Source organism: Ctenocephalides felis, unplaced genomic scaffold (genome assembly GCF_003426905.1).
Source record: "Ctenocephalides felis isolate EL2017-DRISC unplaced genomic scaffold, ASM342690v1 CF-g0.4_SCAFFOLD_01170, whole genome shotgun sequence".
Lineage (NCBI taxonomy): Eukaryota > Metazoa > Arthropoda > Insecta > Siphonaptera > Pulicidae > Ctenocephalides > Ctenocephalides felis.
In genome coordinates this window covers 17,020,185-17,037,130 of record NW_020537324.1, presented here as the reverse complement: position 1 = coordinate 17,037,130, position 16,946 = coordinate 17,020,185, and the positions used below count along the sequence as shown (strand labels likewise).

At 29.9% G+C, this 16,946-nt stretch overlaps 1 protein-coding gene across 1 annotated transcript; it reads right to left on the bottom strand.

Moving 5' to 3' along the window:
• Positions 1 to 846: 846 nt before the first annotated feature.
• LOC113368111 (bone morphogenetic protein receptor type-1B-like) lies at positions 847 to 3,787 on the bottom strand. Its single transcript, XM_026609672.1, is given in 6 exon segments — positions 847 to 1,325; positions 1,559 to 1,648; positions 1,650 to 1,928; positions 2,004 to 2,263; positions 2,604 to 2,862; positions 3,701 to 3,787. Coding segments are annotated over 6 exon segments (1,362 nt in total). The 5' UTR covers positions 3,707 to 3,787; the 3' UTR covers positions 847 to 857.
• Between the last annotated feature and the right edge of the window lie 13,159 nt (positions 3,788 to 16,946).

Below are 16,946 nucleotides of genomic sequence, written 5' to 3'. Positions count from 1 at the left end.
AACGTTCAGTAATGGTGAATGCATATTGATTTATTTATAAAAATATTTGTTGAAGAAATTTTCATATATTCAAAACATAACACTAATTTAAAATTAAAAAATTATATATACATTTCATTTATAAAATAAAATAAACCTCTCAAATTTAAAGAATATTAAGTCCATTTTATATATGTACATTTAGCAATTTTTTCGTGAAAGTTTATACACTTTTGATATATCACAAGATTCCTTTTCAAACATAAACATTTAAATGTTTATCATATGTACTACATTTTATACATGTGGCAGTGATAATGACTTCTACAAAATGAAACATAATGTACCAAATATTCATTAACAAAAAATTACAATACAATCGTACCATGCACTTACAGAACACATTATTGTAAATAATGCTGTTCAAGAAATAGATTTTTTCATTTGCTAATGCTAAAACAATGGAGTACAATGTACACACTGCACTCTATAATGTATAATAAGACAAGGTATGAAAATGGTACTACTATAAGGAAGAGTTTTCAAGATGAGCCAAAAAGTAGATTTACTGCATTGACAAAGCATTCAAGTTATATAAAATGTATGCTTGTAAATGCATAATACCATTGGGTTCTTATGAATCAAATTTCAAAAAAGTAAATTTTCTATAATTGTTGGTATGAAACACAATATAATACATATACATCTTCATATTTTATGTACAACTTTATACAATAGTATAAATATAAAGTGATGTGCACTTCATCACAAATACATTAAATTTACACTTCTTTTTAAATGTTGATTATCTTCACTAACACTATTATTTTTCTTGTCACAATACTATAACAGTTTTATTGTCTCTTGTTAGTATTGATTTATACAATTTTAATACCAGCATCTATTTGAACTCTAGCTAATGTCTTTTTAACGCGCATTGCTGTTAATCGTACTGCTGGATTATGGTGCCAGCATTCTTGCATAACTTTAGAGATAGCTCTTAATGTTTCACAATTTGACCACCTAATTGGAATTTCAGGCCTTGTCCTATTGACGCATACACATTGGCGCATATCTTCAAAACTAGGATCAGAAGGAACAAATCCTTCATAGGGCAAAGAATAGTCATCGGCTACAAGTGTTGACCCTCCTTTAGAAGGTGTGGCACAACGTCGAGCAATTTCCCAGAATACCAGACCTAAAGAATACATATCTGCCATTCGGAAAGCATCAAAGTTAGATGTCTTCAATGTTTCGTCCAAAAGTTCAGGAGACATGTAACGTCTAGTTCCAACTCTTGTATTTGTTCCTATGTCTATTTTATCTGATTCACTAACATATCGAACCTACAAAAAATAATTAAAATTGATTATTTATAACTCACAATTTATTATAGTTATTTCACTTTTGAAAAACAATGATTAAAGAATGCAGGAATCAGATGCTTCATTTAGAAGTTTTTTGCTTTTTAAATCAACTTTAAGTTTAAAGAAATACATTATTATCATAAAATTCAAGTGGCAAATATGTGATATTGTGTAAGTTTTAAGTGTAGCATATCAAAAATGAGAAAACTTACCGCCAAACCAAAATCAGCAAGTGCACATTGACCATCCCGCTTGACCAATATATTCTTACTTTTAATATCTCTATGTGCAATTGCTGGTTTTGCCTTTTGTACCAAACACTTCAGTATGTAAATGTGCCAAACCAGATGCAACCGACAATGCTAATGTTAGCATTGAAGCAATATCCAGTACTCTAAGTTGAAGATAATCATGCAAAGAACCTCGCTCATGGTAATCGGTGATTAATAGCATTTGGGTCCAAGAACCAGTGCCTTTAATATCTGCTGCTATAAAACCCAAGATATTCTCATGACGCATTAGAACTGTTTGATAAATTTCTGTTTCTCTGAACCAAGATGCTTCTTCAGTTGTTATAAATACCTACATAATTAAAGAAATATTATTACCTTTATAAAAATTTAAATATCTAATCATATCGTATTCCAATTTCTCTACCTTTACGGCAACACGTTCTCCTCGCCATTTCGCTAGCCAAACCTCGCCATATCTTCCTTTGCCAACTGGATGAAACATTTGTATTTGCTTAGCAATTGTTCTTTGTACTAATAATGGTAAACCAGACCCTGAACTAGAAGACTTTTCAATAAGATTCTGTAATGTGCCCGATGAATCAACACCTTGCGATCGTGGCAAACATCCATTTTCTTCATCTTTATGACGACGTACTGCCAGCAAAGCACCACGTTTTCGAAATCCTTTAACAGAAAGAACAAATTGATATACTAATATAATCACCAATATTAATGGTATCCTGATAATATTAAACATATTTTTTCTTATAATTACTGATAGGAATGTAGGCATTCTTATGAAATTTTATCATTGAAACCTTATAATAGATATAAATATCTTCTTATATTAGTATACACAGGTAACATTAATCTTTTCAGTATTTTTCTTTGTTTTTGAATGTGAACATAGAAATAGTTTGACATAACTAATAATATTTTTATTTAGGTATATTATTACAATAGTTGCTCCAAACAAGAACAGTATGTGAGATTTTACCCATTTTTCTATTACGATGATACTTACTGCCATATTTCAACAGAACTCCTATGAGTCCGGCTAGAAGAAGTAATAAACAAGCCGCTAATGCTGCAAGTAAAGCGACTGAAGGGGCTGCTTCCGTCATTACTGGTGCGCCTCCTGGCGTGTCCAATCCTTCCAAGCCTGAATCTATAACAACGCGTGGTGTTGGTGGTTCGGGCAACAAGTCTCGATTGCACCAGTCGCCTGAATCGCAGCATTCGATGGTTTTGGCTTGTGTATGAGGTACTTGGGACGCTTTACACTGAGGAAAAACAAAATACTTGTTATAGAAGTGAATGATCACGGACAATATAATATGTCATTAAAAATCGTATTACTGTATAATCCTGAAAACTATATCTCTTAATAAGCTCAAACTCCGACGAAAAAAGATATATAAGAATACAGTGCTACCCCAGCATACGAGTGTTTCGAGACTCCGCAAAAGGAGCGATTTGTTGCTTCGACATATAAGCAAAATTTAGAGTTAGTTAAGATGACCAGTGATGACGATAAGTTTAAAAGGAAATTAAAGAAATATTATAAGGAAATTGAAGATGAAGAAGATTGAAAAGTTATATAAAGATATTTTAATTATAATAAATATTATATTAATGAAATAGCCAAATAAACTGTATATATAAAATATGAAAACTGTTTTCATAATCTCTCATACCTGGCACCTCTGTCTGAGATATGAAAATAATATATATACATAAATAAATAAATAAATAAATATAAAAAAAAAAAAAAATGAGATACAAGCTTGCTATGAGTAAGAGTTTTCTCGAAAAATATTAATGATAAAATAAAAATATGAACAATTTCGTCATTTGTAAAATTGATTATAACTGCCATAAAATTATTTTGAATATTTTATGATAGTAAATTAGAATTGAAACCAATTGCTTCGAGATACGAGCGTGGTCACAGAACGAAGGTGTCACTGTATCACTGTATCACTTGTCGAGGTATCACTGTATGCTAATAACAAATTATTTCGGTATATTACCATAGCAGTTTAAATAAAGATAGTAAAAATAGTTTAATAAATTATGATATAATCCAAGTAAGCTATTGAAACTGTAATATAAGTTTACCTGCATAAGTCCTGGTTCGTGAGGTGGTAAACATCCATAACTTCGTTCGTGAACATATTTACCGGTGTCCCTGTCCCAAACAGTTTCTAATGCACTGAAACAATATCCGCCTGCACTGGTTCTACATGTTCCGTTTACAGAACCGTCTGGACACTGTCCGTCACAGTAACATGATAAACCACCGCCTGGAACAAAAACAAAAGAATTGTTATATTTTTTACTGAATTTAATAAACTTCTTCTAGCTATTTGTTGTATACCTGATCATAGTTAAATATTTGTAATAAGTACAGTCAGTCAAATATAATGTCAATAACAATTTTCAAGAAACCACCGGATATAAAAAGCCTGTATTTTATTTTGTTACATTTTTATATATGATTCGAGTCAGGGACATATTTATATATACACAGACTTTTTTATTGATTAAATGAATATAACTGCAGTGAAAAAATAATAGACAAATCTTCAAATATGCCGCAAATTAAAAAAAACATTACACAAATTATTCCAGAAATGCAGAAAAATGTATTGAATTTTTTCATATAAAACGTAATCAATTTATAGATTTCATTACTCATTCGTTCATTCATGATTTAAATGACACTGCCGGTATTTTCTATTGCATACTTAGAGCAGTGAGTCATTATATATTTTTATACGTTTATCGAAGAATTTCAGTGGTTAAGAAAAAAAATGCAAAGCGCATGTATTGCAATAAATCAAATAGCAATCGAACATGTATATTCATAAAATCAGTTCGAAGTAAAATTAAAGGTTGGCAGTAGAGTTATAAATAAAGATTTTGATAGGCCTGATTGGGGTTAGTATTTCCCAAACTTATAACTGCCAAGTCCTAAATCGTTCTAATATCAATACTAATTTTACCCATATGCGCAAATAATGTATAATCATTTTTCAAATTAAATTAAAATTAAATAAATAATTAAATTTCTTCAATAAGTCTTTTGTATCCATCATCAATGAAAGTTAGACAATTATAATTCTGATATACTGAATTTTGAAATATTAGTAATTATTATGGACAAATCCTTTATTTTAGCATGAAAAATAATTGGCATGGATGGAAATAAATCTATGTATATCGCAATTAGATGGAAATTGTACTGAACCTAAACTTTATATACGATATTCATAGTATATATAAATATAAATATATATATATATATATATATATATCCAATGTGATGAAAGACTTGCAGAGTTAGACAATATGTGGGTAGTGTAAGAGTTTAGATAACTGCAATGTACACCTGGTGCAATAGTAGCCCACGTAAGAAAGATATATATATATATATATATATATATATATATATAACTATTATACGATATAAAATCAAATGCAGTATTAAATATAAAACTAAGAAATAGAGCTAAAGAAAGACAAACTCTCGTCCCAATGTTACGAACCAATGTCCTCTTTTACAATTAGATTGAATCATCCAAGTTGCTATATCATTAATTTTGTATGAAAATTTGCATATCTGGCATGTAAAATGAATAATCCATCTGTATATACATGATAAAATGTGAATAGTTACTAGAATAACAATAATAACACATCCAGCACTGTGATCTATTTTCTTTTAATATAGATCGATTATCCCTATATTGTGCTCTCTATATTGTGTTCTTTCTATATTGTATATCTCTATATTGTGTTATTTCTCTAATTGTGAATTATATTTAATTCGAAATGAGTTTCTGTTAAGCATAACATTTAGTCTATGAGTGAGTTAATTAAATAAACAGGCCTGATACACCCAAACTAATATATAAAAATCTAATGAATTTCAAAAATGCAATTTTATTACAACATGCTTATTCGACCAATTTTATGCCATAGAAACCTCTGAAACAACAATATTTAACTAGGCATTAATTTTTGTAAAGAATCATATACTTTGCTTTTCATAACAATCAATTCAAACATCGGACATTGGCAATAAGAGAAGACAATAGAATGATTTATCATGCTACTGGTTTTATGTTTCATAACCGTAAAAATAATATTCACCATTATAATTCATTGGCATAAACAAATTCATTTGTTTTAGCTACTCATCGATAAAGTTTATGGCTATTCAGAGTGCGTAAAATAACAGTACAAATAAATTTATTATTATTTTACAACTATAAATTGTAGATCGGAGGTTTAGCGTTACTACTGATCTCTTAACAAAGAAAAGATGGGTAGACAGGTAGACATCATAGTAGCAAAGAATAGACAGATAGACATCGTTTGCCGGAAGAAGTAAAATTAAATATTACAACATTATTGCAAATGTTGATAATCATCTGCTTCTCGCTTAATTTTTTTTTCATGATTATTTTTTATTCAATTAATAAGTAATATGTGTTTTTACTTAAATATTTAGAAATTAGAAATTTATAGATCTATATCTGGTAAATAACGAGGTCCATGCATGGACAATATAATGCGTATTCAGAAGATCTATGGATCCATGGGTCCATAGTATATTCGATGTGAATGAGATATGTCGTTATTCCATCCTCTTCCATAAATATTCAAATCTATAGCGTTCTATAATAAAAATATGATGTAAAATAGATTTAAGATAACATAAAATAAAATAATTAATTTTTCTAATTACAACCGTTTTCGTATCATTTTATTACCATTGAGTAGACTCACTTCCCCAAACTGCGACACTTCGTCTAACAAAACGCTGAGAGATGCCGTTCGTCGTCACAACATTGTATCGCGCTGATTTTGTTCAAAAAGCAGTAAACAAAAAACGAGACATCCAAGTGACGTCATGTGATAGTGTGTAATATATAATGAGTTTTGTCGTCGTGTAGGTACACGCCAGAGTTTAATAATAAAACATTAGTGTAAGAGCATAGGATAAGATCAGTATAAATGATAAGTTTAAATTCCACCATAGTATTCAACTATGGGGATCAGCTTCCAAATCAAACTTGATGAAAATTCAAAGATGCTGAAATAAATTATTAAAAAAAATTTTGAAAGCCCCAAAGTTTGTAGCGAATTTGTTAACACTTTCCACTAGCGAATTCCGAGTTTTATCAATTGGTGGAGCGACTAGGGCGGATGCTGAGCACGCCAAATGACCAAATCAGCTTCCAAATCAAACTTGATGAAAATTCAAAGATGCTGAAATAAATTATTAAAAGAAATTTTGAAAGCCCCAAAGTTTGTAGCGAATTGGTTAACACTTTCCACTAGCGAATTCCGAGATTTATCAATTGGTGGAGCGACTAGGGCGGATGCTGAGCACGCCAAATGGGGACCAAATCAGCTTCCAAATCAAACTTGATGAAAATTCAAAGATGCTGAAATAAATTATTAAAAGAAATTTTGAAAGCCCCAAAGATTGTAACGAATTTGTTAACACTTTCCACTAGCAAATTCCGAGATTTATCAATTGGTGGAGCGACTAGGGCGGATGCTGAGCACGCCAAATGGGGACCACATCAGCTTCCAAATCAAACTTGATGAAAATTCAAAGATGCTGAAATGAATTATTAAAAGAAATTTTGAAAGCCCCAAAATTTGTAGCGAATTGGTTAAGACTTTCCATTGGCGAATTCCGAGATTTATCAATTGGTGGAGCGACTAGGGCGGATGCTGAGCACTCCAAATGGGGACCAAATCAGCTTCCAAATCAAACTTGATGAAAATTCAAAGATGCCAAAATAAATTGTTAAAAGAAATTTTGAAAGCCCCAAAGTTTGTAGCGAATTGGTTAACACTTTCCACTAGCGAATTCCGAGAATTATCAATTGGTGGAGCGACTAGGGCGGATACTGAGCACGCCAAATGGGGACCAAATCAGCTTCCAAATTAAACTTGATGAAAATTCAAAGATGCTGAAATAAATTATTAAAAGAAATTTTAATAATTAATTTTTTTTAAGCCCCAAAGTTTGTAACGTATTGATTAACACTTTCCACTAGCGAATTCCGAGATTTATCAATTGGTGGAGCGACTAGGGCGGATGCTGAGCACGTCATAATGGAGTGCAAAAAAAGGGAAAAGGGTAGGCAAGAACTATGGAGGGAGATAGTACGGTAAAAATTCTCTCCCCCGACCAATTTTATAATATTATTGACAAAGAAAAGGATATATGGTGCACTATACAAGTATACACAAGCAAATAAAATGAAAGTGTAAAGATTAATTATAAAATGTGTGATGACTAATGTACGTGTATACAAAGTCAACAAATAAACAATAAAAAAAATTCAAAATTCACATGCCCAAATTGACATATTTTGGAACAAGATATTTTCTGGGATTTTTCTTTAAGATGCTGATAAATTATTGCAAACGCTTTCAATTAACCACTAAAACCATCTTTAAAAAAAGTTAAAAAGTTAAAAATTTATCTTAATTTTTTGATAATTTCAAAAACATATTTCATGTACTATAAGTATCTACCAGCTCTCCTCTTATGAATTGACTAAATACATTGGGATACATCGGAGGCATCTGTCTGAGATATTTGCGTCCCGCATCTCGGAATCCCGCGACACGAGCGGAGAATTTTCCGACCAAATAAAACGGCTGAGACCAGGAATAATGAACATTTTATCTAAATATATTCACAGAAAATAATGGTAAATAATTATTAATATTAAATCATAATTGATAATCACTGAAAAATGTATAACACCTTGAAAAAAAATGGAAAGAACATATTTTTATGCATATTAAAAATGTAAGTATGTCTAATACATTAGAGTCTTTTGTTAAATCGTAGTAGAATAGCTTGTAGAATTATTTGTAATTTTGATTGCTTTGTTAATAATAATAAAATAATGTTATAAAATATTTTTAAATATAATAATATGCAAGCAGTGTCTTATCAACCATGATTCTAATATTGAAAATACAAAAAAAAAATATTCATTGTCAATATTAAGTGATCATAAATCGCGCAGTGTTACAATTGAATTACTAAAAAATTTCAGAGATATCATTATATCTTATAATATATAAATTTTAAGTTCAAGGAGTACACTGTTACAATCGAATCTAAGATTTTTCACTAATTAGTAGTTATATAATTCAAAAAAATTTAAACTTGTTAAGATGCAATGCAAATCAATTGAGATATAGGACTCTATTATTTGAAGATGCTACCAAATCAAAATATTATAAAACCGTATTTAATGTATTTGTATTATGATTTTGTATGCTATTTTCAAAAATTGTGTTCTTAATTTAATATAATATTGTAACCAAAAAATCTCAAATAAGGCAACACCAACGAAGTTACCAGCGCCTGATGAAGTCATCTTATTTGGGTTGTGTAATAATAGACAATGGCCTCGGTGGCACGTGACAGATTGTCTGCAACAGACAGAATCCCGTATTGCGTGTAAATCTACTCATCGCGATTATAAGAATTTTATTTTTTATGATTTTTTATTTTATTAAAATAGACCAACATCAATATGAAATTGATTAATGTACACAATACCCCAATGCAAGCTCTGAAATTAGAGGTTTGGTAAAATAAAATAGAGATTCGTAATAGAACCACAGAGATAACATTGATAAAGAGGGATGAAGAATAAAAATTATTAAACTGATATAATCAATTATTATTATAATTTCAAATAAAAAAATATGAACTTGTTCCTGCAAAAATTAAATTTATAAAAATTATCTCGAGTTGCAATAAGTTTAAGGTGACCATACGTCCCGGATTGGAAGGGACTATCCCGAGATTGCCACCTTGTGGGTTACCGGATTACCACCGGGTTTTTCTGAAACCAACATTTGTCACGGTTTTACGTTTTTTTACCCGCATTGTCCCGGGTTTTCTAAAATAATAGATAAATTAGCAAAAATTATGAACATGTGCAATTTTTTTTAAATTAATTATGAAGAAAATTGAATAGAAAATTATAAAAGGCTCAAAAACGAAAAAAACATGTAGATCGAAAAACATAGATGAAAAAGTAATAAATATATTCGAATAATAAAGTATTCTTACTAAAAGTATGCAATTCTGATTTTAAAAAAATGATTCATATTAAAAACTGTTCTTTTATTGTATCCTTAACTAGCATTTGTTGGAGGGTGGAGCCTCCCCCTCCACCTGTATCGGATTGGCATAACTAAAAATTGTCGTCCCGGTCACCTCAAATAATTATTCTACGCGTTCCAAATCGTCTCTAGATACAAATCTCACTTTGATTGGAAAGTCAAAAGACATTTAAACGAATGCACATGATATATTTCTAAGTTTGCTCTATAGTTGGTTGGTAAGGCAGGCGTTTGAGTTACCAATGTGTATTTCATTCATCTCGCGATGTGTACTGACCGGAAACCTACTATCACATTCAACCGGTCACCTGACGAATCAAGGTCGAGAGCCATACAACAACCAATATAAAGCAGATGCACTCTCAGTGTTTAAAGTTTATTAATGAAAATTCTAATTGGATATCAAAATATACAAATCTATGTTTTCTAAAGAAAATAAATGCGAATGAATAGATACATTTCGCGAAAACTGATTACAAATAAAAAAGGTATGTATTCTGGTATAGAAGCATGAATTTTATGCGATTTTTAAATGGCGATGATCATTGCTGGGGCAGAAGACAGTATATTGAACGACTTGTAACAGATAACACATAATGCTAATTGAAGTTTCCATATTTTAAATTTTAAATTATAACACACTGATGATGAGACAAATCTAGTCTCGAAACGTTTGTGAAAATTATTATTTAATAAATTAGTGCAAAAAGAAGAGTAAATTTCGAGTAAATCGGTGCAGTAGAAGTTGAGAAATCGTGGGTATCGTATGGAAAGTTTCGCGGAGAAAGGAAACATTTTCGAAAATGATTTAAATTTTGAAAAATCTACTTGTTCACATATTCTTGAATAGTTGTAATAAAAATAATAAAAAATACAGAAACGATTGTTTAAAAATTCTATATTAAAATAACACCTTTTAAAAATATATTATTGAATGAATTTTAAATATTTCGCTCCAGGTGCTCCATTCCTCCTATAATGAATTGTTCAAAGCGACTTTCAAATTAAGCAATCAAAATTAAATTGCAAATTTACTGATATTTCCATAGCCACAGACTTCAATGAACGCTCTATAAGGCGTGACTAATGTTCTAATATGTATAATTACCATAATGTAGTTATAAAATATTTATTACTAGTTGATATAAACATCGTGATTGAAGAAAGTTCAGAATCAATCAATACTAACAAAAATACAATGACGAATTTACGAGTGCCGCAATGGACAAAAGTCACATGTAAAATATAAATCGTGATGAGAATAATTTCATATAAATGTTATTTGTGATGTTTCGTAATTTTTGTTTCGCAACGAATATTACGATCGAGAAATAGTAGAAATAGAATTTTCATGCATAAGACTTATTGTTATACCTCGTTTTATGATATCATTGATTTGAAAAATATGGAACAAGATATAAAGAAAATACGACACTATAATTAAATTAGATCTAAATGTTAGCACAATTTATATAATCATATTTTTCCATTTCAAATTCATGCTTAAAGAGCGTGGTTTCCAACCTGTGGGGTGCGTCATTAAAATTAAGGGAGGTTCAGCGTTATTTTAAAAAAAGTTTAAAAACCTCTGCTAAGGTTGGAAATCACTGTCCCTATGTCTACTAACCAATGTCTACATTTCGGTTATTAGTTTTCTCCTCGATGAATAATAATAAAATGCGCCCAACAGAAATCTAACTCGAGTGTTCTTGCTCACTACTGACAGCCGGATGTACTTGTATGTATTACCATAATACTTATACCAGGCAGGCTGGACTAAAGTCGCGTCCTGTTTATAACATGCACGGGATGTACGCTCAGAATCATTTTTATTGCCTAGCGATTAGAATCGAACATATAGATAAGATAATGAAAAGTGTAACTAGTAATAAGGAATTTAAAAACAAGTACGGTCGACCACTAATGATGACATTTATTTGATCAGACAAACCTTGATTGTGCGCCATATATTGACTGCTGATAAAATAGTTAAAGAGCGCTATAATAATATTTTATCCTTTTTTTTTAATTTTATTTGATGCAATATACCACAATTTTATCTCACACAGAGTTTTATGAATTATGATAATGTGCAATCAATAATAAAACATTATGTCTTTTACTGGGTAGACTTTGTACTACTCAGTCAGAAATTATATTTTTAACTTTAACTTCAGCATTGAAGAAAAACTCAAAGATTTACTATATGAAATCAGAGCACTCGCCATGATAAGATTCCTAATCAGGACGAACTTTACGAAATCAAGTCTTCTTGAAGCTAAAGCCCCTATAGGTAAAATAATGTTCCATATTTTGATTGCTAATTTAAATCAAATGAAAAAAATAGCATCATTTAATTTTACAAAAACTTCAGATAAGAAATGATTTCATTTATGATACATTTCATTATCGATGATACTTTTTAATAATTCAGAGTTTCATTGACCAAATCTTAAGAGAAGTCTTGCACGAAAGTAAAGACGAATAAAAAGCTAATAAAAAACAAAACTGCATCATAAATATTAATAAGTATTTGATAGTTACCTTTCAAAAGTCATTAAATGTTTCAAATGGGTGAATGAGTTATTACAAACATATAATTTGATCACGTTTTATATATAATACAAAGAGATTACAAGCAAAAATTATAAAACAAATAAGGGACACATTACAATATATTGTAGTTATTTACATTTACTTAATAAATAATAATTAAAGTAATAGTTACTATTTAATGACTTAGCACGTTTAAAAATTTTGAAACTAATAAAAAAATAGTTTTTTCAAGATACTAACACCTGTAAAAGTAAGCATACTAATACCTGTTTACTATATATATTCGGACGTATTTTCGTTTTATTATATTGGCCATGAAGGTGACAACCTTCAGGGCATTAAGTTTTACACGGAATGGTTGCTACCCCTGGTAGAGGAGGTATCGGAGTGTTTTAATTGAACTAGTTGTTCACTTCTTTCATTATAACTTAGTAACAAATCAGTGATTGTAATTAAAACTGCAACAAATACATAATATACAAACAAATCAGTGTTTAATACAGTCCACAGCTACAAGGGTTAAATTACAACCCAACCTGAACTATCGAATGAGAGTTTTGATAAAATTCTATAACTACGTAACACAAAAATACAATATATAAAGAAAAGAAATTGTTCCATTTCCTCTCGTATCGCATTGCAGGAAAATTGTGATAAATTATAAATTAGTTATTTAAATAATTAGTTGTGATAATCATTTACACCATAATGTATATAACTAACCACATATTTACACTTTCCAATACTTGTAAAACAACACGCATCTTCAAATATTTAAATAAAATGTTTCTGTTGAGATCAGTAAATTTACTGGTAATAACAATAACAAATCATAAATGATCTCAATAGCTCGACCAAGAATTGAAATCCATTAATATTACATAGAGTCTTGACGTATGCTTTGGCTACTGTTGATAATCCTAAATGTTATTTGTACAACATTTTAGCTCATTGCTACTAATAAATTCGTTTGGATATTGATTTGTTAACTAAACATATGCTAGTGACGCTTCGACGTATGCTTGTATCAAAACGTAGTTTGGAATTTTAAAATAAAAAATATATATAGATAATATTTACTAAAAATGCGATGTTTGAACGGTCATTAAATATAGTGAATTGAAAGCTCAATGATAAATATATTATTCAAACTAATATAGAGATATTTAGAAAATAATCTGGCATTGGATATTGAAAGGGGGAAGAAAATTTGTAAATATATTTATAAGGCAGTACTCAAGAAATTATACAGAGATCGTGTGCGAAATGCACTAGCGGAAAACGTGTTATTTTTAGATTTTTATTTTTTTCTCGAAATTTTTCTATTATAAAATTATCAAATATTGTATGATTTTACAATCCTGAATAAATGCACCAACTATTGATAAAACTTGCCAATAGACTTTAGTACATTTTTGTTAAAGAAAGGCTTCTCAAAGTTGACTTATTTAAAAAAAAAAGAGTGCGCGTAAGGTTCACACACGATTGAAGTAAAACTTATTTGCAACTGTACAAGATGGCAATTAAGTAAAAATAAATACATCATATAACAATTTTGAATAATTTGTATTAGTGATATGGTAACACACTCGTTATGCACACATTTATTAGTGTCGACACATTTATATAATGTTAAATTATAAATTATATATTTATAATAGCATTAAAAATATGTATAATATTTAAAAACAATAATGTAATTAAAGTCATACTTCAAATATGACATGATCGGTTTGTCATTGTAATTAGCATTTAGAAATGAACCAGAGAAATAAAGTAATTAATAAGAACTTCATGTAATTAAAATTAACATACATTCATTGACTGCTTGTATTTTTTTTACTTTTTCGCTGGCGATATAATCTCATTATTTAAACAGCTGTAATGTCTGTCTTGCCTAAAATATTTTTCATTTTAATAACTTCAAAAATTTATAGAAACTACGAATAATACAGAAATAATTTCTAATCAATCAACTTACGTTTAGTACACGGCACAAGTGTTCAATTTGTTTTATTATTTTCAAGGAACAGGGTAAAGTATTCTTCTGATTCAGGCATTTTTCATTTAATCAAGATTTGTACTAAATTAACTTTAAAATTCACGTCGCGCCTAAAGAAGTTTTACTTCAAAAAAAACTAATTCATAGTTCAAGAAAGTATTAATTCTTGAAAACTCTAAGCAATTGCGTCATTATTTTTGACGCTCTAAGCAATTGCGTCATTATTTTTGTGGTCCTAAAAATATGATTTACGATTACGGATGCAAAGTTCAAATGATCAAAATTAATAAAAATTGATCACAATAACCTAAAAATGGTCAAAATTTCATCAAAGCTCTAGATTGCAATTAAAAGCTCCTAATTTCCAAACAACGTTAGATAATTTACTTCTGTAATTCTTTTCAGGACAGTTATATCACCTAGTATATAGTATCACCTTGTTTCGGCTTGATGTCAAATTCTGGGACACCCTGTATAGTAAATTAAAAGCATTGATAATGAATGAAAAATTTGAGAAGAAGAAAGGAACTGAGTTCAGCATTGAATGAACTAATGCTGAACCATAATCCAATCTTTTAATATTAAAATCATCTTAACAGATAATGCATGCATCTCATGCATCTCTTTTCATTACTCATTGCAAATAATAAAGAAATCTGATGAGCATTTGATTTAATTAGAGGCCTTAAAAAACAAATCGATCGTGTAAATCAAAACATGAAATATTTTATTATCGCGTTTTACTATATCGCTCGAAGAAAGCTCGACATGAATAAAACGTCAAAGCAAGAATGAATATGAGTAGATTTTAGTATGCTATCTACTATGTAATTACGATATTTGCACCATCTGAATGAAACATAAAATATATGAATGAGCTCCGATCTTGTTATCTGGTTATTCGATATGTCATACTAATTTGCCTTCAATTCTGTTCACGCTACGACATGAATTCTATGAATGATTTAAACATATAGATGATTCAATCCCATTCAGATGCTAATTGCGGATATACATAGTGAGTAAGTAAGCGATGTTTTATCGCATATTTGCCAAAACAAGCGGATATTTGGAATTTTGCTTCCCAGATAACAGCATATACAGCGAAAAATATCAATTTCAATAATAAAACTGTTCATGTGAATTTTTGAAGAGATTTTGTACGATAAAATCAGCATCTAATCATTTAGTTGTTTGTACAAATTTATCAATGTTTCAGCATTCACTAAAAATTATGTTATCTGATATAAAATTTTAGTTGCTATGGAATATTTAGAAAGTTTTCTATTGCCTGTATGCAAAACATATTGAAAATCAATGTCGCTACATTTTATAACTTACTAGCAAACACGACGAACTCTGTTTCGCCACCAGATGGTTTCGTGAGAAAGATGAAGAATTTTTTTGTTTGTTTTATATTTGAAAAGTAAAAATTTGATTTTATTACAAGTAATGAATTTATTTCTATTATAAAAATGAGGTGTTTTTTAGTTGAACTTCTCTAAGTAAATGAAAGTGAATCCGCAAATTATCCGTTTCATTGAAGTGCTCTTTGGTAAACCACATTTTTTGTTTTTTGTTTTTTGGTCTGACGTTAACACAAACAAAGCGGGTGGTTTTCCAACTCGTGAACAGGCAACGTATAACTGCCCATGTAAAAAACAATTATTTTCTAAATTTATCCCGCAAACACTAAGAGATTGGCCTTGTGACTTGTTAATTGTCATTGCGAACGCAAGGCGAACTCGAAATTGCAATCGTTTGAAGTCAAACGTAAGACCAGTCGGAATCATTGGTATGTCACCAAATCGATTGAATGGTGAAATTCAGTGCGCGTACATAATTATTCTTTGCGGCAAGAATTGCTCGTTGACTTAACCAAGCATAATTCTGATAATTCTTACTAATGTCATTACTCGAATTTTTAATTACGGTGTGTGAAGTTCCAGCAAGTTGCATTAAGACACGATGTCATGCACCACTAATTTTCTTAGCTATAAACCTTGCGGAGCCCGAGACTTTTCCAATGAATGCAAAATTGCCAAATCGGTTCGTGCGTTTTTGAGTTATATAACTCATCGTCAGGAAGAAAAATCCGACTTATTTTTATATATATGTAGATTATTAGTTCTTCGAATGTATGAATGTAATGTGTAATGACTTCGAGAGGAGGAATATTCCAGGTCACTACGAAAGCTCTAATTTACACTCGAAAAATAAAAAACACTAATTTTTAAATTGCTCATGACATCCATAGTGATTTATTTTACATTGTCTAGAAGATTAGTTAACTAGAATCTGTAACACAACATATGAATATGTATGCAAACACACATGCGACGTTGGAGTGTATGCTCTGCTCTTCCAAGGCGACGCGCGTCCGTAGTTAATTGGAATTTACGGCTGATCTGCAGAGCACAGAAGCTCGAGACGCTCTCGCGTTAAAACGAGATGGACGCTACCACGAGACATGAAACCATCTTGAAAGCTGACGACTCAAAATAGATAAACTGCTGAAGAGCATGTAATATTAATAATTTATTCTTCAAATATTATTTTTGTAATACTATGGTAAACGATAAATAAATAGAATTTTTTTTCTGATATTTTCAGCAAGAATATGAT